Source organism: Carcharodon carcharias, chromosome 20 (genome assembly GCF_017639515.1).
Source record: "Carcharodon carcharias isolate sCarCar2 chromosome 20, sCarCar2.pri, whole genome shotgun sequence".
Lineage (NCBI taxonomy): Eukaryota > Metazoa > Chordata > Chondrichthyes > Lamniformes > Lamnidae > Carcharodon > Carcharodon carcharias.
The window spans coordinates 67,320,880-67,343,123 of record NC_054486.1 but is presented as its reverse complement, the minus strand read 5'-3'; the positions used below and the strand labels follow the sequence as shown (position 1 = coordinate 67,343,123).

At 41.1% G+C, this 22,244-nt stretch overlaps 1 protein-coding gene across 3 annotated transcripts in view; it reads right to left on the bottom strand.

Moving 5' to 3' along the window:
* Positions 1–20,021, bottom strand: part of nin (ninein (GSK3B interacting protein)) — a 189,578-nt gene extending 169,557 nt beyond the window's left edge. For all 3 annotated transcript variants that reach the window (XM_041214930.1, XM_041214931.1, XM_041214932.1), the window contains exons 1-2: positions 19,781–20,021; positions 2,014–2,220 (exon numbers count right to left, since the gene is read on the bottom strand). In XM_041214930.1, coding sequence (XP_041070864.1) covers positions 2,014–2,196 — 183 coding nt within the window. In that variant the 5' untranslated portion in view covers positions 2,197–2,220; positions 19,781–20,021. The remainder of the gene's footprint in view (positions 1–2,013; positions 2,221–19,780) is intronic.
* Between the last annotated feature and the right edge of the window lie 2,223 nt (positions 20,022–22,244).

Sequence of the window (22,244 nt, the reverse complement as noted above, 5' to 3'; positions counted from 1 at the left end):
TGGAACAGACAATTGAGGGCCCTGCAAACCACAGTGGACTGGAATTGTTAGGTAAGGAATAAAGGAGACATATCTGAAGTATGGGTATAGAAGGTGGCAGTGTCAGAATAGATGGAATGGTGATGGACAAACTTACAGGAAGCAGAGTGAGAAGAAATATAGTCAAATTAGTTGAGTCAGTAAGTTTTCTAGTTCATATTGGTCAACAACCTATCCCCAGAAAGTGAATTAAAAAAGCTGAGGAAGGAAATGGAAGTGTCAGAGATGGATCATATGAAGATGAGGGAGGGTGGAAATTTAGAGCAAAGTTGATGAAATTTTGATTCAGGGTGAGAGCAGGAAATGGCACAAACAATCAGAGAAAGGAGATTAGGGAGGGGAACTGGGTAGGACAGGACAAAAACATTCCAGATAGCCCACAAAAAGGTAGGCATAGCTAGGACCCAATAGTATTTCCATAGCAACATCTTTTACTGAGATGAAGTGAGTGGAGTCAAAGGAAAAGTAGCTCAATGTGAGAACAAATTCAGCCAAGCAGAGGTGGATGCAGGTTGTTTGGGCCTCCGTTCATGGAATCAGTTCAAATTTCACCATCTGCCATGGTGGGATTCAAACCCGGGTCCCCAGAGCAATACCCCGGGTCTCTGAAATATTAGTCCAGTGACAATACCACTATGCCACTACCTCCCCCGATACATGTTACATCTCTAACTTTAACCAGTTCTAATGATATGAAATGTTAACTCTGTTTTTCTATTTCCCTTCTTTAGTTCAGGGGGACCTGTGCCACATGAATGGATAGAGACAGCTCAGACCAGTTTCCACCACTGCTACAATTTTTTGCTTGGACACATCCAGGGAAAAAATTGGAGCTCAGTAATTGAACAGCTGTATCAAAACTTCCTATATGTGAACCTCAATCCAAATCTAATGAGAAATGGATGTATAAAATTTATGAGCCCTAGTTCCTGCCAGGAAATTGTCCAATAACAAGAAACTGAGAGCAATCATGATAGAACTGCATCCACTTTTCAAACACCAACCAGATCAGGTTCTGCAAAGTTATCGACCTACCAATGATCCCCAGTATATTGTGCTGAAGCCTGCTGTAAATGCATTACAGTAATGCAGGAATATTATCTTTCAATTACAAGAAGTAGAAAAAACGATTAAGCAATATAGGCCCCAATATTTATTGTGTGTGTGTGTGTGTGGGTGGGAGGGGGGGGGTGCAATTTTTGCTCTCAAGGTTTCCCCATGTTATGGAATTTTGATCCTTTATGTCTTTTTTCAAACAGATTCCCTACCCAGGAACCAGCCAGATTGACAGGCTTGGCTCTCTGTTGGGTGAGGAATGTTCTGAAGAAGGCAGAAGCCCCAAGAGAGGTAGGGAGGCTGCTGCTGGATTAGTGAGAGTGCGGAAAGTCCGGATCCTTGAGATAAGGTGGTGATCACTGGTTGTGGGAGGATGATGGTCTTTGGTGGGGTGGAGGTTGGGGGATGCAGGGGGAGTCCAGTGGTGGCAAGAAAGAAGGTAAGCCTGATGTGCTGAGAAGATACCTACTCCACCAGCCCACAAGCAGTGATGAATCATCAACATTTCCATGAAGCAGTACTCCCTTTACCTAGTGGGTTTCCTGAGGCACAAGTAAACTGGCTGAGCAGGGCTAGGTGTGGAAGACAGATTAAATAGGAGCCATGCAGCCTCTTATAATGTTTAAAAGGTCAGCACACCTTTAGAAGCAGTTTGTCTCCATCCACCCCGCTGCTGTTAAAACTGTAGGTGGGCAATTTAGGATTGGGTTGAAATTTTCAATGTTCCATCCAACCACAATCCACCCATTTTTTGTGGTTAAAATTACCCCCACAGTTTCACTTTATAATATTTCAAATAGATCATTATCAGATAAGAATTGGTAAGAAAGTAAATTATGACTTAGTATAAACAAACTAAGTTCATGGTTTAATCAACACATTATTTAAAATGATTCCTGAAACCAAAGGTGGCCTTACCCTGCCAGAGAGGTTTCCTTGAAGAACAGTCTGCAGCAACACTGGAGCCACCTCTTGTAACTGTAGCATATGACAGAGATCAGTCAGCTCTTTTCTGCCCAGTGACCCAGTGCCGATGGTGTCAAAACTGTCAAACACCTCTTTCAGCCGTGCCTCATACTTATCTTGCTCTGCTTCATCCATCCCATAGCACACCACGGCGACAACCTGTTGAAAAATGAAATAAAGCCTTTAACAGCTTTCTACTAAACTTCCTTTCCCTCTTCACAAAATGAACATTCAATATTCCTGGAAAAGGATTTACAAAGGGCTTTTGATAACATATTGCATAGACTCAAGACTAAGGTCAGAATAAGAGGAGGTCAAGTAGTAGAATGAATAGTGAGCTGGTTACAAAACAGAAAATAGAGGGTAGGGATTAAAACTAGCTACTCAGACTGGCAAAACGTGGAAAGTGGTGTTCCACAAGGCTCAGCGTTTACATAAATAATTTAGACTTTGGAATCGGAAATATGGTTTCAAAATTTGCAGACAACACCAAATAGGGTGTGCAGTTAATATATAGAAGAGAACTGGGATAAAATACAGGAAAACATTAATAAACTTTCAGAATGAGCATATAATTGACATTAGCTTTAATATAGATAATTGTAGGACCAGGATTTTACAGCCCCTCCCACCCAACGGGATATTACGGTGCTGCCAAACTGAGTGGAGATTTAAATGGCTTGCCGCATCCATTGGGGGGGATCCTGGCCTAGGTTATAAATTTTGGTAGGTGAGATTATGGAGGCCAAAGATTCTTCAGGAAAATAACTTTCTAAATGGGGTAGAGGAGAAGAGGGGTCAAAGGTACAGAAACGCAAATTGCTATAAGTAGCGATCCAGCTTAACAAAGCCCTAAGAAAGGCAAACAAAGCATTCGAGATGAATAGGACTGAAAGGCAGAGAATCTCAGTTAAACTTATAAAGAACCTTAATTATACCACACTGATGAAGAGTTCTGGTCCCCATACTATAAAAAGGATACAGAGGCATTGGAGAAGATACATAAACATTTACTAGAATGATACCAGAACTGAGGGGCTATACCTATTAGAAAAGATTGAACAGGATGGGGCACCTTTCTCTAAAACAAAAAAAAAGGAAAGATAGCCAGTTATGTTTACGAAAGTATAGTTGCAGAGAAGGTGTTTCCATTTGCGGGGCAACGAGAACCAGGGGCCATTAGTACAAGGTAGTCATTAATAAATCCAACTGAAGAGAAACTTTTTTAGCCAGAGAGGGGTTGGAATGCAGAACGCGTTACCACAAGGTGAATAGCATAGATGAATTTAAGGCAAATCTTGATAAAAACATGAGGGAGAAAGGAATTGAATGATATGTTGATGGGGTTAGATGAACTAAGCTGGGAGAAAGCTCATCTGAAGAATAAACATTAACATGGACCTGGTGGGCCAAATGGCCTGTTTCTGTGCTCTAAGCCCTAATGTAAGGAGTTATATGATTTGCATTCTGCGGTCATAAGGTTGAAGAACTGGTGTACTCCGTTTTTGTCCCAAAAGACAAATGAATAATGTTACAATTCCATTGTATCCCTGATTGTAGTAATTATAGTTTTGATAAATGTAGTACTGTAGCTTTAAGAATAGAGTTGTAAGATCACATGATCTGTGTAAACCAATGAGTTATCAGCACAGGGAACCTTTAGGGGACAGTTCTTTAGTTATAGAATTTGATGCACACATGTAGTTGCTGCTGCCGCCTTGTAAATAAAGTTCAATGATTCCACCAAGAAAAGTTGCCTGGAAAATCAACTCTATAACACCGATAAAGTCAATATTTCAGATTTTTGTATCAGCCAACTGACAAGGGATAGTAGCGCCAATGAGCTTATCTTACAGTGTGTCTAGGATGTAACAAGTGAAGTCAAAGCTTTGACAAAAGAAATATATATGTGAAATAATACAGATACACTAAAAACGTGAAAATTAACCTTAGACAAACCAAAGAAAGGGAAATGAAAACATGGCCATGCTTCCATCCCAGTTCACACACCAACCCCCTCAAAACCAGAATCTTAACAAAATACAGCTTAAGCTGCATCTTAAAAAGCAGCACATCTCAATGACACATCACAAACCCTCAACACAAAAGCAACTGATTGATTCCCCCCAAAAAATCATCAGCTGTGTCCCCGTAAACTTAATTATGTTGCTCTGCAGATGTCATTGTTTCACACTGATATAGTTAAAGGCTCAGAACCATGGTACTTAATAAAAAGTACTGCAGCAGCTTGGGTGACCATACTCCTCAGTGGGATGTGCCAGTTGCTTTCAATTGGTATACTAAAATTTACAGCAAATTACATTTCAAAAGATGTAATGCATATAATTCTGCAGTTACTAAACTTGCAATTTCTAAATAGTGACTTTCTGTGGCTGCTGTACAAAAGACACTGCCTTTCTGGAAACATTTCTACTTTGAATCTCACTCAGCATGACACTTGCTCAGCGGCAGGTAACTGTCACTAATCGCAATACAAAAAGCTTGTTGGCATCAGCTGGATGCAAACTCACTTCCCACTTGCTGTGATGATAGGAGAACACACTTAACAGTAATGACTGCATTTATTAATGTCAGCAAGGTTTGTTGAGGTTTCCAAATGACACCAGCTGCAACATAATGTGGAGCTGGAGACAACACAAAAGAGTCTGAATACTCTTTGACTATTACTTCAGGAGGCTACGTGACTTAAAGAAAGCTCCTTTGCTTTCAACAAACAAGGATAACAAGCTTTCATGCACAATATCACTCCCGTTACTAATTCCCAAGTACAGACGTGTGAAATCGAATCAACCAATTAAATAGAACATTACCAGATGCTTACAAACATGCACTGTAAAGAACATTAAAAGGAGCTTTTAAGAAAGCATTTGCCACATATTCAAATAGAGAAAAAAAATCAAACTGTCAAAAATGGCAAAGTCATTCATTGTTCCACACCAGCAGATTTGACTCTTAACTGTGCCCTGGACTGGCCTAGCAAGCTACTCAGTTTCCTCAAAATGCTACAACGTTGCAAGAATCAGCCCCACCACCAACATCTCAAGGCAACTAGGGATGGGCAGTAAATGCAGTCTTGCCAAAGATACCCACAGCCCAAGAATGAAAATAGAAATTCTTAATTTTATTAATATTGAAAAAAAAGTGTAAATTAAAAGTGAAAACTTGAATATGCTCTCCTGATGTCTCAATGAATTTATCCAGGGATAGCTGAGCTACAGAGCAGAGCAGAGGATCCAGATTCGATCCTCATTTTGTGCCCCTTCAGCTGGGGTGGCAGTTCTTGTTCATCCTTCGAGGCAAAGATGGCCATGTTCATCATATGGGGTGTTTGGTAAGAGTTCCAGTGTGTACGTTGGTGACTACTAAGGCCAAAGGTTCTGCTGCAAATAGGACAGGATGCTATAAATGATTGAGTTTTGGACGAGTTGCTGGCTTGGGATTTCCTATCCTTGCATTTTCTTTCTGATTTTGATATGCGCTTGCTTTCAAAAGGAGGTTGTGCTGCTTTTCAGCTGGTTGTGCCAGGTGCAGCAATCCTGGATGAGCTTCTTCCAGGACTCGGAAGTCGATATCAAAACTCCTAAGTGAAGCCTAAAGACTGTCCTTGTAGCACTTCCTTTGATCAACTTGAGAGTGCATCCCATACTCAAGCTCTCCATAGAAAATTTGCTTTGGTAAACGAGTGTCAGATACTCTGGTTAGATGATCAGCCCAACTCAATTAGGACCGTCTCAATATGGTGTGGATTCTTGGCATGCCAGCTTGAGTGAGCACCTCAGGTGTCTGATATTTCATGCTGCCATCTGAGCCTCAGAAGGCAGCTCAAGTGAAAGTGGTCGAGTTTCTTAGCATGACGCTGGTATATAGTCCAAGTCTCACATTGGTGGAGCAGAGTGGGCAGGACTATTGCTCTATAGACTCAGTTTGGTACACACCGACTTACTCCTGTTCATTTTCAGACTGATGTTCAAAGTCTACACTTGCAAAAATTGCCAAAGTAAGTGTTTAATTCTCAGTATAGACAGCTTGGGAGAGTCTGCTGCCGAGATAAGTGAACATATCTACTGCTGACAGGTTCTGCTCATGGACTGAAAGCTTGGGCTCAAGATAGGGCTTTCCTGGGGCAGGCTGGTACATTACCTCAGTTTTCTTCCTGCTTTTGATAAGGCCAAAGTCATTGCCTGCATTGGAGAACAATTCTATGCTACACTGCATGTTCAGCTCTGAACCAGCAGCTATTGCAGAGTCATCACCAAACAGAAAATCATGAAGTATGTCCTTGGAGACCTTGGTCTTTGCCTGGAGTTGTCTGAGACTGAACAGCTCCCTGACCACGCGATATCTGATTTTGATGCCAAGGTCATCATCATGTAAGGCATCAGAGAGCATGGCAGAGAAAACTATGCTGAAGAGGGTTGGCTAATTCCATTAGTGACTAGGAATAGATCAGAAGACTCACCATCATCCAGGACACATGCAAGTATGCCATCATAGAACTGTCAAACCATTAAGATGAATTTCTCAGGACAGCCAAATTTTTCCATTAAAGGATCACAGAACTGTTTTGGTGCAGGAGATGGCCATTTGGTCCATCCTGTCTGCACCAGCTTTCCGAATCGCTGTAATCTTAAACGTTCTTCCTTTTAAGAAAACTGTCTAATTCCATTTTGGATGCCTTTCAAATTGCCTTCCAAAAGGCCTTGGTCAGGCCAACAAACGTGATATAGAGGTCCACATTCTTTTCTTAGCATTTCTCCTGGAGCTGTTTAACTGCAACCACCACATCAGTGGTTCCTTAACCCTTTCTGAAAACGCACTGGCTTTGTGGCAGCAGATCCTGGTTGATCTATTGCACTAAACAGTTCAGAAGGATTCTGGCAAAGGTTTTGTTGGCGATGGAGAGCAGCGAGATTCCGCTATGATTGGCGCAAGATTGGCAAGTTCTTTTCCACTTGTGCAGGTGGATAATGGAGGCATCTTTGTTTTCTTGTGGGATGATTCCTTGCTCCCATAAGGCCTAAAAGAGTGCGAGCTTCTTGACCAGGCACTGACCTCCAGCCTTGTAAACCTCAGCTGGGATAGCATCAGCTCTCAAGGCTTTGCCACTAGACAGGAGTTTGATTGCATTAGTCATTTCTAACAGTAGGAGAGTGTCATCAAGACAGCAGTGGATGGCAACCTGTTGATTGCTTCTTCATTGAGGATGAAGGCCGTTTGAGGCTCTACTCATCTCACTAAAATTTGGGCTTTTTCTGTGAGCAGGTTTGATTTGTTGGTAACAAGGATTGGTGAACTAATAGACACTGGGGGCTGTAGGCAGATTTCAGAGCATCACAGAATCTCTTCCAGCCTATGCAGTTTGCATAAGACTGAAGTTTGTCTGTTTCTGATTCAGCCAAGTGTCTTGCATCTCTCTGAGCTTGCATTGGGCAGGTTGCCATCAACTGCTGTCTTGATGACACTCTCCTGCTGTTAGAAATGACTAACGCAATCAACCTCCTGTCTAGTGGCAAAGCCTCAAGAGCTGATGCTATCCCAGCTGAGGTTTACAAGACTGGAGGTCAGTGCTGGTCAAGAAGCTTGCAACTCTTAAGCTTTTTGGGAGCAAGGAATCATCCCACAAGAATACAAAGATGCTTCCATTATCTAGATGTTACGGTTGGCGTCATTCTTGGATAGTGATGACTTGTCATTGAGTTAAACCCTGTAGAGGTTATGTTTCTTCTCCAGTAGTTTCTGGATTACCTCACTGTTTTCATTGAGCCAATCTTGATGCATACGAAAGCAATCCAGGAACTACTGAGGTAGCAGTAGTGATGCTATAACTGGCTTAACGTTCACAGACAAGGAGAGAACCACTTGGGTTACCATTCCAGTGCCTGCCTGCTGAAAACGTGAATGTGGGATGATTCTGGAATCTAATCCCAAATAAGACACAAAATTATGAAGGATTCCAAGTAAAATCAGATGGCCTGGGGTAGCAGTGTTCCTAATGGGACACAGGTCCAGAATCAAAACTCTGCTTAAATCAGCTATGATCGAGAAAAACAAAGATATTCCTTTGTTTATGTGATGTTTCTATGTAGCATCCTCATTGTCTGAAGGTTGGTAATCATGATTCATGCCATTACATCACTATGGGGCAAGGTGAGGAGGTAGGCCCCAAAAAAATACATCAGCTGGAATGGGAATTGAACCCAAACTGTTGGCGTTATTCTGCACCACACTACAACCATCTGAGCTAACTGACCCACCCTCCCACTCAGTCATATGGTTGGTAAACGAAATAGAACGGTCATATTGGTAATGACGAGTTCTCTTCCAAATTGGGAGAAATTCCATCCTTGGTTGTATATAACCTAACCAGCTTTGTTTAGAAAAGGGCAGGAAGAGGGGCAAAATCAGTATGGTTTCCTTTCTGTGATCTCCCTTTCTCAACACACAGACTCAAACATACAGTTAGAAAGGCAACACACAATTTAAACATCATTATACTGAAACATAACAGGTATCCTAAAGTTTCTACAGTAGAAAGTCAAGTTTACGATTTCCTTCTATGGATTTAAATCAATTAAATGTCATTCTAATTGATATGTTTCACTGGGTAAGGTACAAATTTGAGAACCATATAACAAGTTAAGACATATCAGACCTACCTCCTGCTAGGAATCTGTATGTCTCCCCCAGCTTGTACAAATTATTCATAGAGATTAATATGAAATGGAGCATGTCATCCTCTATTAGACTTTCATGAAAAGTATTCTAATGATAGTGCTGAATCCAGGCAACTGGGGCATGTGATAACCCACTGACAAATTACACATGAAAATCTCTGAAAGCAGCACATTTCAGAGAGATGAGACACAATAATTTTAATTGTTATTTATTAGTCCATTAATTGCCTTAACAAAAGTATTATTGCTTGAAAGAAGCTTAGGAGGAAAAGTGATACAAGGATCAAAAGTATTTGCTCAGAATTTCCATTCTTATAGGCTATGTTTTTGTCAGTAATACAGTATCCATTTTTAAAATTATCTTTTTCCCAACCAATTATCAGCAACAAAGGTTCCTACGCATCTGTCAGTCATAAAAGTAAAGCTCTTTTTAGCCTAGATTAATAACTTACTCCGAAGGCCCTAAAATCCCCCAATATACATACAATGGTTTCTTAAATTATTTCACTAATTTTGCAGCCAATACTCTATACAGGAGTCCATTTCATGTTATGGTCACTTTGTTTTAAGATAGTACCCCAGTATCAGTTCCATATTTGCCTTTTACTAGTTTGAACCTGTGTTCTCTTGTTATACTCTCACGATTCTGTCTAAAGTGATTTTCTGGATGTACTTTATATTCCTCTATATGGTCACCTCTCAAACACTTCTCTTACCATCTCATAAAGCGGAACACCCACTAAGTGCCAGTGAAACTGTCAAATTTTGCAAAATGGACATCCATTGGCCTCAAAGAAAGATGTGAAATTTAGCACTAAACTACAAATAACTTTGCATTTTAGGCCAGGATTCAAAATGAATTCATAGACGACTGATGGAACTGAACTAAATTCACAACTAGAAGGACGGACTTAAATGGCAGAACCATTTGGCTTGAATCAGCAGTTGGGCATCATTAATAAATACAGGGCTACAGTATAAGAGCTATAGTATAAATATATGATTCCTGGCCGAAAATGCAAAGTTATTCGTAGTTTAGTGCTAAATTTTGCATCTTTCTTTGAGGCCAATGGATGTCCATTTTGCAAAATTTGACAGTTTCACTGGCACTGTAGTAGGTGTTCCGCTTTATGAGATGGTAAGAGAAGTGTTTGAGAGGTGACCTTGTAGAGGTATAAAAGGTACATCCAGAAAATCACTTTAGACAGAATCGTGAGAGTGTAACAAGAGAACACAGGTTCAAACTAGTAAAAGGCAAATATGGAACTGATACTGGGGTACTATCTTAAAACAAAGTGACCATAAAATGAAATGGACTCCTGTATAGAGTATTGGCTGCAAAATTAGTGGAATCATTTAAGAAACCATTGTATGTACATTGGGGGATTTTAGGGCCTTCGGAGTAAGTTATTAATTGGATAGCTCTTTTAAAAAGCTTGTACAGGCACAATGAACCAAATGGTCTCTGTGCTTTATCATTCTGTGTCCTAATCATTAAACTATTATCAAATGTTAAAAGCAATTTCTTCACAAAAAGTTCCATTGTCATGATCCACCAATATGTATAGCAATGCTCATGAGTTACATTTATAACAACTAGGAATAGTTTAAGTGTGTATAAAATTGTACAGTAAAGATGATTGATTTACTGTCTTTATGGATTCAAAACTAACTAATTAACAAGCCAGTAAGGCACTTCCACATTATAGAAATTAAATCAAACCATCACGTACCATACCCACAGAGTGAATTAGTTTAAACAATACTATGGGTAAAATGACCGCTAGCATTTCAATACATTCACTGCATCTTGCAGAAAATGTGTTCACTAGCACTATTTAAAGGGATCGTCAACTACTTACGGGTTAGTTGTTAGTTAGTTCCTATTGACTGTTACTGTGATTGCAGAAGTGCTTGGTGGTTTCCAGAATGGTTTAAAGCTGCTAAAGTTTACAGGAGGTGCTGCGGCAAACGGTGTGGGATTTGGTCCTGACTTCAAACAATTTGTTCCTTGACAGGGGTGCAATAATTTGTATCCTTGGACTACAGCATGGCAGAGAGAATGAACTGAGGTGACACAGAGCAGGAAAAGCTGCTAAAGAGGGAGAGGTGGAAGATTCTTAGCAAGGGGCCATATCCACCCAGGATGTTCAGAGTGCAATTCTCCTCCCTGAACCTCAGCATGGACTAGGCAAATATCTCTGTTCCACTAATGAGATCATCACTAAAATCTTTCACCTCCTGCAGCCATAACTGTAGTTTCAGTGCAGGGCGAGGATGGCATTGCCAATGGCTGTGAAGGTGACCATGGCCATGAGCTTCTATGCATCTGGCTCCTTCCAGGCTGGAGCAAGAGATATTTGCAACATTTCCCAGTTTGACGTCCGCTGTTGCATAAGAGGGGTGTTGTTTGGCGCGGGGGGCGGGGGGTGTGTGTGTGTGTGTGTGTGGTGGTGGTGGTCATTGAGAGTCTCTATTCTAAGAGATCTAAATACATTTCATTCTCTCTGGAAACAGACAGGGCAAGCACAAGGTTTTGTGAGGATTGCAAGCTTCCCTATGGTGCAGGGTACCAGTGACAATACAGATGTTGTTCTGTGGGTACTGCATGCTAACCCTGATGATATTTACCCCAACTCCTGATATCCTGCTTCTGTACTACAATACACACAGTGTATCTTGATGGTCAATACCCAGTATTCTGGCAGCCTTATCCCTGGTGGGGTAGGTGCATTGAGCAGTGTGTATGAAGCTAGTGGCACACGTGGTAGGATATGGAATTTGTAGATGCATCCACTGACCTTAGTCAAGATCAAGATCAATGAACATCTTGTGACACTGCATCCAGGTCTTCAGGTCTGGACTCTTGACATAGCTGTGGTGGGCAATCTGCTCTCACTGTCTTCACATGGTTTGTTTGGAGGACTTCCAGGGCCCCTGTGAATACACAACCTCTCTCCTCCTTTCCACCTCTCCAAGGGATCCACACCAGCATCAGTATGCTTTGGAGCAAGCTATTTTCTCTGCTGTGGCCTTCTTGCTCACACTCACTTATGCAAAAAACACCTGCTCCAGCCAGAATGCACATCCCCTTTAAAAAGGTTCAGGCTGGTTTTAAGTAGTGAAGACTAGTTTAAAGATGTGCTAGCATCACACAAACTTGTACCCCTGCTGAGATATGCAGTCACTCAGCAGCACCTTTGACATTGCTTTTGATGTAGCTAATTTGCCTGATAACTGTGTGCGACCAAAGGGCACAAGTTAGTTATGCATTACAATACCTGTGCCCATTTTCAGGCTCTGTCCAATTTTGCAGACAACCTTTTTGCATCACTTCCAGTTTATTCAGCGAACTCTATAAATAAAGCAGCACTTTTTACTTTTCTCTCATTCTACACATTCTAAACCCGCTGATACTAATGTTATAGCAATGACATAAAGTGCATATTTTGAAAATTTATCAAAATTCAGTATTTTGAGGATTAATCCATTTCTTTTTTCTAAAACAAACTGAATGAGCATGAACTTTCAGTTGATGCCTTGAAAGAACAATATCCCTAGATTACCTTTACAGACCAAAGATTTCACTACAAAACTGTCGCATCTAAAAGAAAAACTTGCATTTCTAGAGCACATTTTACAAACTCAGGACTGCAGTGGTCCAAGAAGACAGCTCACCTCCACCATCTCAAAGGTAACAAATGCTGGCTTTGCCCGCGACACCTGCATCCCACAAAAGAATAAAAAAGGACATCCAAAAGCAAAGCGAGTGAAGTGCCTTGAACTTTAGTCGCTGTTTTAGTGTAAGAAACGTAGCAGCCAATTTGTACACAAGAAGCTCCCACAAGCAGCAATGTGATCATAACCAGATAATCCATTTTGGTGCTGTTGGGTGAGAAATAAATATTGACACGGAAATCAAAGATAACTCCCGTACTCTTCTTTGAAACAGTGCCACGAGATGTTTTACCTCCATCTTGGAGAGCCAATGGGTATTGGATTAACATTGCATCTGAAAGACAGAACCTTTGACAGTGTAGCTTCCTCTCTGTACTGTATTAGAGTGTCAGCTGAGACTGTTGTGCTCAAGTCTCTGGAGTGGGACTTGAACCCACAGCCTTCTAACTCAGAGGCATGAGTGCTACCCACTGAGCCACAGCGAGTTATAGGCATTTATAATCTGATGATGATAACATGAAATGGATAAGGTGTGTTATATATATATTATATATATATTATATGTGTGCATAAACTGGGTTATTTACAGTGAGAATGTGCAAATTAGATTTTGACCATTTTGAACACAACATTATAGAGCAAGGATGAATTTTCAGTGGGTTAAAATTTTGAAATCAGTGACTTGAGGTCATTAACAATGACCAACTGAGGCCATTTTAAAAGTCTGCTTTGCTTGGGCAGTCACAGTTTTAAAAAATGTGATTATCCTGACATCCATTATTATGCCAAACAATGAAGCTTTGATTTATTGCACTAGTTCATTCCACCTGCAGCTCCACAATCAAAATGAAAATGGCCCCCTGATCCAGAAATGTTACCAATAGATGGATTTAAACAAAGGGATTGTGGCAGTTTGGTTTAAAATTTTACAAAAGACTCTAGGCTGCTCATAATTTGTTTTTAATATATAATATACATCTTTAACTAGCTTCTAGTATCAATTTATTTTTATGACTCTGTCTCCGCAGGAAAGTGGAGTTTCATCATTCATGTTTTCACCTACCAAACAGCAGGCAGTAGCTACACAGGAGAGGTTGTTAGCAACCTTTTGTTGTCAATTGACATGCTGATATGCTGTTTCCGGCAAAAATGGCTAGAACTACTGCAAGACTTTTCCTCTGTAAAAAAAATGAGGATCACTTCTTACTTTTCTTCATAGATCTTTCTTTATAACACTTTGGACTTTAAACAGCTCTTTGGAATTATTATTTCACAGGGCAACAATTCAAAGTTATGTCTCCTAGATTTTTCAAACAGTAGACTACCTGACATTATTTGGTGACAAAAGGCTGCAGGGTTGAAAAGGTCAATTGGTAGTGTTTGTAAAACTGAGGCAAAATTGATCGATTTTGCAGGTCTGGGGGCTGAATCCAAGGGCACCCGAAAAATGTTCAATGCATTACTGACCTTGGACGACCTTCCAATGTCTGGTGCCTTGCTTGTGCTAAATTGTTACCTTATGTATGCCTACTGTAGGACATCTCTGAGAGATTGGGCTACCCTGAATGAAGCAGGCTCCAGGCCTGTTCTGCATAGGTTTTCCAAGCATGGATGCAGCCTAGCTAGGGGCTGCCACTAAAAAGGTAAGTTTTACAGAAAGTAAAATTGACATAGAGCCAGGACAAGCAAGAGTTCTCCTCCTGACTCCACAGTACTCCTACCTCTTCCCCTCCCTCCTCTTACCTGAGGGCCATTGCTAGACGCAAGCAGTATGGAATTTATGGGCTGAAATGCGAGAGCTGCCAGAGAAGGTGCAACAGTCATCAGCAGCTCACCCAAATTATTGAAATGAGGTCCAAAGTCCAATTTCGGATCAGCTTTGGTCAGGTCTCTAGGTTAACTGAAATGCATGCTATCTGTGTAGCCCAGATCCTAAACAGGTCCCACTAACAAGCAATTAATTACAGCATTGAGATAGCTGAAAGCAAAAGATATTTGATTTACTTAGGAAAAAAAATGATTTTTTGAGCGCCCTGCGGTTTTCGGTGAGTCTATGATTCTGCAACCAGGATAAGCAAATTGGATTAACTGTAACACCGGGAGCAATTTTATGATTCCATTCTCCTAGAATCCAGCCGAAACATCTGTGAATATAAAAGCCAGTTTCATTTTTTCTAGCCCTCCCTCCCTGAAGATGACAGTATGCTGAGGTATGGTTCTTTGTATACCAGCAACCATTAGGCAACTTCTGCAAGCCTAGACATTGAGAGCAGTATTTAAGGGAGGCAAAGGGGGTCTAGCCTTCTGGAGGGTTGGCAAGAGCACCCACATCACCTCTATTTTTAGGAAGGCCTGCCCAATTAAGTGCCAATCAGACTCTTAACTGGGCAATGGCAGGCCTTGCCCAGGATCAAGAACCCCAGGCACGGAGGTCCCACCCACAGAGAGCTGCTAACCAATCAGGGCTCGCAGCTCTTCATTGCTCAACAACTGGAGAGGTGGCTGCTGCCAGTATTGGAGCCACCCATGATCTTGGATAGCCAAGGGTTTCAGGCACAAATGGGTGATGGTAGGACAGGGGTTGCAGAGAAGGAGGAGAGGCTGTCTCTCTGATGGCAGGTTTCGCGATCAGAAACTGAGTGCCTTTGCACAAGGAGCCACCTGCCACGCACAATGGACGCCTGCAAGAAACCCGGAGAGAATTTGCTTTTTGGGTTTCCTGCATAGTATTAATTGCCCACTTAAAGGCCTCAATGAGCAGCAGCTTGGAAGGCCCTCCACGAGCTTTTCCACCAAGGACTTAATCAGGACAGAGGCGGGAAGAAGGTGGGATTCCCACCCTGCACTCCCCTGCCCAATTAAATGCCATCCTCAACCACCAAACTTGCCTCGGGGAAGGGCGTTAAATTTCATCCTGAGTATTGACAAGCTAGTTGTTACTTGAAGACATCATAACTGAGCCTAAACATTTTCTCACACATCACCCAACTAACTAGCATGATCACCAGTGTGTAGTATAGGTGAACCAGCACTTCCCAAGATGAAAAATAGATTGTGTTGGTACATAGGATGGGGGTTCCTTATCGGTATACTGCCAGCAGGGTGGTTTACACTCTTGACATTAACCAGTTTCTTTCTCACAAGATTCTTGGGCCACTGGAGTCTGTTCTGCTTTGCCAGATTTTCATATTCCCCATTTCCAATTTACCCAACCCACTCTAAAAATGTTTATTTTACTTCTTTAATTTCTCTCATCATGTCTCCTTTCATCTAACACTATTATCACTTCTGATCCTTCTCCTATCCTCCTGATCACTTTACATGGCATTTGTTTTCATTTCTTGTGTATGCGATCTTTTTCCTTCTCTTTATCTCGCTATGTCCCTTTTTATATGCAATATCTTCCACTTTGGCCAAAGCACTATGGTTGAACCATCAATATTTATCTTTTCTTTACAAGTGCCACCCGACTTGCTGAGCATTTCAATGATTGTTTCTGAATGACTGCATAAGAATTTCTAATTTCTTCAATTTGCAATCTTAGGGGCACTCAGCTCAACTGTAGGGTGACTGCTGCCCCAACAGAGATCAGCCAACAGTGCAACTTCAAAGATTGAGACCACCTTGATTTGTATGGTCGAATACTACAACATGCAGTTTAGCTACTCAACAATTCCTTGGAACAGACCTGGAGATCACAGTCAGGTAGGGACCCCATCAAAAATGTAAGTTTTAAAAATATATAATTTCATGTGGAACCAGGAGGAGCAAGAGTTTTCCTCCTGATTCCTCAGCATTTCCACCATTCATGATCAGCTCTCCTCCTGCTTCCCCCAAGAACCACCAACCCCCCACAGAATGCAGTGTACCTGCCCAATGAACCACTGGAACAGCCCATGAAAATAAGATTAAAATATCAGAAAATAAATCTACGCAGCAATGGATCCATCTTTCGAGTAGCATTAAGTATATTAATTAAAAGCTATGCTTTAGACTAAAAAATCCATTTAAAGTAGGAACATTTAAGCCAATATAGAATAGAGATAGCCTCCCAGTGACAGTTTACAGCTCATGTTGTCCAAGTTCCAGTGCCAGCCTCCACCATATATATGAAAGTATTCTTCTTTGATGGATTTCCTAGGCACAGCACTAAATCAAGTACTGCATCAAATGGAAATGGAGCAACAAGTCTCAGGAAAGGAAATATTTAGTGGGTGACACTTGGTCCAATATAAAGGCAGCTCTTGATGGTTCATATGAAGCAACAGTGATTACAATCATGAAGAAAGCCATGACTCAACTATTGCTTGCCTTCACAGAGAGGAAAGTGATGCAACAGGGATGGAGTACAGTGGTTAATTTGTAAACAACCAATGATTTCCACTTTTATACTTGAAATTTTATTTTTCCTATTTGAACAATTGAACAGTACATGATACACTATGCAAATCAAATGCAACTATGTATTACTGTTCCCAATCTTGTTCCCAATGTAAAAGGAATAATTAGGAAGTAACGCACCAGTAACAACGTCCTCAGAGAAAGTGAACAGAGCAGTGAGGAAATCTTTTTAACTAAGACGACTGGGGAGAAACAAACCTTAAGAGCATGTACAGGAGGGTTAAGAATAGATATACTAAAAAAAGCTAAGTAGGCCAAAATATTATGCATGGGGAAGGGTATGGATAGAAGGGAATTTTTGAACAAAGAAATGGAAGAGAAATGTTACCGAGAAGTATGGTTAAGTCAGAATTACTGGTTTATATGCAAACTTGCAAAGCATTCTAAATAGAGTAAAGAAATTGGAGGAACTAATTGGAATAGATAAATAAATACATGCTCTTATTAGCATTAACAGAAGCTTGGCTTCGTCCAGGGCAAGACTAGAAACTAAATGTTCCCACCTGTAAATTTTTCACAAAAAGTGAAGGAAAAGGGCAAATATAAATACACCCAAAGTACTTCACAATGATGTATTTTTGAAAGGAAGTCGTTGTTGCAACATAGGGCAATGTGGCAGCCCATTTTAAACAATGTACCACAAAGAGAAATGACAATGATCTGTTTTAGTGACATTAAGGAATAAATATTGACCACGAAACTGGGACTTTTGCAGAAAAGGGTGGATCTAAGAAATTTTCAAAATTTTGAATAGTTTCGAGGAGGTAAGAAGTGAAAGGTTATTTCCCCTGGTTAACATAGCAGTAGCAACGAGGAAGAGACTCAAGATTACTACAAAAATAGGCAATGAGAAGAAGAACCTGCTTTCCTCTCTGCCCCCAACCCCAGAGAGAGCATTAATACAAGATGACACTGAAGTGGTTACTACACAATGACAAATTGTGTTTATTTACCAGTTTTAACATAGGAAAACACTGGTGCAATGGGAGAAGTGGCTTCCTTCTGTAATTTTAATATTATTGTTTAGGGGGAGCTATAAAGACTAAATTTATAATATTTTTTCCAATTATGATCCCCAAAGACCCAGAAGCTCAAGGCCATCACCACATCCTTCAAAGTGTTTCCCATCACTGAAAGTGGAGGAACCTGCTGCGTTTCAATATTATGTCATGTAAAAAAAAGTTGTATTATCATTTTAATAGCTCTACAGGGTGGATTAAGACACAAGCCTGTGAACTTCACCTAAGAGGGCCTAACTAAAACTTCAGTCCCAGTAAAACTTGCCACAGAAGAGATAAACTGCATTCAGCCAAGAGCTCAGTTTCATTTAAGCATACCATATTGCGATATGATGTTATTAATATTGTATAGTAACAACCACCTGCACTTATAAAGCGTGGTAAATATATTGAAACGTCCCAAGGCATTTCACAGGAACATTATTAAACAAAACATGTGTTATTAGGTCAGATTAGTTAAAGAAATAGGTTTTAAGGAGTGTCTTAAAGGAGAAAAGAAAGGTAGGGAGGTGGTGAAGTTTAAAGAGGGAATGCCACAGCTTAGGACCTTGGCAACTAAAGGCCTGGCCACCAATGGTGGGCAATTGAAATCAGGGATGTTCAAGAGGCTAGAATTGGAAGAGTGGAGATATCTTGCAGGATTGCAGGCCTGAAGGAGGTAATACAGATAGGGAGGAGTGAAGCCATGGAGGGAATTGAAAATAAGGATGAGAATTTTAAAATTGAGGCCTTGCTTTACTAGAAGCCAATGTAGGTCAGCAAGTATAGTATGATAGGTGAATGGCATTTGTTGCAAATAAGGACACAGGCAGCAGGTGACCTGAAGTTTATGGAGGGTAGAACGTGGGAGGCCAGCGTGAAATGTGTTGCACTAGCCAAGCCTATTTCTTCGTGTGTTTTACACTGTGTTTTAATGGGTTTGGCAGGGATGGGGTTTCATGGGTGGTGGTGGGGGTCCTAAATATTCTTGATGTCCAGGCTACCTAAAATTCTTAACCCAGCTTTGACTGAAAACCACACTTTTTTTTAAAGAGAACATGTTACTTAAGATGGCATTGTTTATTACCGTGAAAATATGGAAATTAATTTATTTTATAAAACAGAGATACATCAAGTTAAATTAACGTTGGCGTGCTTGATCATAGCAATATCTGAAGATTCTGCAAATAATCTTAATATTACCGCCATCAGATTAACGATCGAAGCAACAGTGTGCTCAGCAAATACTTTTAAATCCCATCAGCCAAGGACGAAGTGATAAAATATTCCAAATTAAGAACATAATCAAATTTCTTGGCCGTTACTGTATACAATGTGTTTTTTGAAGTTGGTCAAAGATCAAAACAGTAGTTACTTGATTTTAACCTGCACGGATGTTGTCTCACAGTATGAACAAGAACCTGATTCTAGATGTTAACGCTTGCCACACAAAGACACTGGCGAACATCAAGCCACGGAGCAACCACACACACACACACACACACAGATGATTCACCATAAAGGCGGTCGGGGGATCTCTGCGGCTCCGGAGCTCAGTGGGAGGGAGATTCGGGAAACAGGCTTACCCCAAAACTCAGCTTCCAATCCCAGCCACCTTTCTAATTCAGCAAGAAATTCACCCAAACCCGCCCCTGTTCAATTAAACACATGCACAATAAGCTGCAATCTCGTCTAGGAATTTTTTTAAAAAATGCCATATTCAATTAAAAAAAAGTGAATATATCCAATAAAATGTCAGCAACTTTAAGGCAGCAAAATGGCTTTTTTGGAGGTGTTTGGGAAGAAACGTCCTGCCTTGTCCTTGAAGATCACCCCTACCGACAGTAACTTCACATGGGTACTTCCTGCAGCTGCTGGTGCCGGTTACAAGAGGCAATCGTGTCCTAAAAGCTTTGAATCTCATTCAGCAGCCGAAGCAAGGCTTACCAACTGCTGCTGGATCTCAGTCCGCTTCCCGGCCTCCGCTCGGTTGCCAGCGCTCTCGGCTTCAGCTTAGAGAATGTCGACCTCGCTGGAGCACATCCTCCAGAACATCAATACTGGCTCAGGCTGACGAGAAGCGAGGAGCTGCTCTCACTCCTACTACCTGACTCCCTCTCCGCGATCTGCCACTTGCATTGCTCAAGTGCAGCTTTTTCAACAGCTTCTGTCAGAGGAGGCGCCTCATGCTACATCCTCTGCGCATTAAAACGTAAGAGGTCAGGATTTAGCGCTGAACCATGTGACACTCTCCCAGATGGACCCTTCCAGGCGAGCAGTTTGCTCTATTGAAAATTTCATATTCTCTCCATTTCAGCCTCTTCTGACGACTGAATCGAAAAGAATAAGCACAGTAGGATTGTTTAGACCTCTTTCTTTATGTTTCACATTTCTATGTAGTAAAATATAATAAAACAATTGTGATTGAGCAGTTGCAGTAACATTCGAGCCAGGCGATGACCACCTCCCCTTGCCATTTTTTTGATTCATTCATGGTGTGTGGGCGTCGCTGCCTAGTCCAGCATTAATATTGCCCATCCCTAATTATCCTTGAGAAGGTGGTGAGCTGCCTTCTTGAACCACTGCGGTCCATGTGGTATTGTCATACCCACAGTGCTGTTAGAGAGGGAGTCCCATGATTTTGACCCAGCAACAGTGAAGGAACAGCGATCAAAGTCTGCATTAACATCTTGAATCAGAGGCTGGGAATTCTGAGGCAAGTAATTTATCTCCTGACTCCCCAGACTTCCCCCATCTGTAAGGAATGTGATGGAATACCCTACACTATTGGGTGAATGCAGATCCAACAACACTCAAGAAGATCAACACTATCAAGGACAATTAAGCAGCCCGCTTGGTCAACATCTCATTGACCACCTTAAACATTCAACATCTACAAAGGCACTACAGCAACTCACTAAGGCTTCTTCAGCAGCACCACCCAAACCCATGACCTCCAGGAGGACAAAAGCAACATGTGCGTGGGAACACCACCACCTTCAAGTTTCCCTCTAAATCACACACCATCCTGGCTTTGAAATATATTACCGACTTTCACTGCCACTGGGCCAAACCCTGGAACTTCCTCCCTAACAGCACTGTGGGGGTACATAAACCACATGCACTATTAACAGTTTGACCACAACCTTCTCGGGGCAATTAAGGATGGGCAATAAATGCTGGCCTTGCCAGTAATGTGAATGGATTAAAAAAAGGTACAAAATGTCTTTGTGCTTCTGGTTATAAAATATATTCCTACTGTATCTGTGAATATAATACATTCTAAGAACTAGCTCCCTAGATGGCTGAGTGACAACATGAAGCCATATTCATCAAAAGCTCACAGGTTCAATTTCTGGCCTGTGCTGAATAAGCAGATGTTAGCTAGAATTAAAGTAGAATTATTACAATTATTCAAATATCCCTATGATAGATAGGGGAACATTGGCCAGTGTTCGCTCTTGATTACAATCCGGTGACTCCTATTGGATATCTGTGTGTTTGGACATCAGGTAAGGACCAAATTGGCTGTGAAGGTTCATATGGTCAAAGAGCTCACCCATAGACAGTGGCTCTTTGCATAAAGACCAGAGGCAATGCTGCAAGTGGAATCATATCCCCAATAATGAGTTAATACTTTGAAGAGAGAATGTAGAAAAATGTAGACATTGTAATCCGTTGCAAATAGAGTTCATGCTTTAGGTAATTATATTTCCAACAACATGACCCAGTGCCAACTCATTCCAGTGCTGTGGAATAGATAAAAGCAAAATACTGCGGATGCTGGAAATCTAAAACAAAAACAACAATTGCTGGAAAAACTCAGCAGGTTTGACAGGATCTGTGGAGAGAAAGACAGAGTTAACATTTCAAGTCCATATGACTCTTCTTCAGAACTAAAGAGAAGTAGAAATGTGCTGAAATGTATACTGTTTAAGCGGGGTGGGACAGGTGAAGCTGGATGGAAGGCCAGTGATAGGCAGAGGCAAAGGAGAGATTGCAAAAGGTCAAAGGGTGGTGATATTGGCTAAAGGAGGTGCTAATGGTGACATTAAGAATAGAAAGCAGGATGAGCAAATGGCTGATGGCCCTAGGGGGGATGGGGTGGAGGGAGGGGACAGTGTGGGAGAAAAGATCGAAATAGGCTAAAAGGTGGGGATAAAACAATGAATGGATATAAATTTTAAAAATAATAATAGAAATAGGTGGGGAAAAATATATATATAAAAATTTTAAAATAAATATTTGAAAAAAGGGGATCAAAAAGGGGTGAGGATGGAGGAGAGAATCCATGATCTGAAATTGTTGAACTCAATGTTAAGTTTGGAAGACTGTAAAGTGCCTAATCGGAAGATGAGGTGCTGTTCCTCCAGTTTGTGTTGAGCTTCACTGGAACATTGCAGCAGGCCAA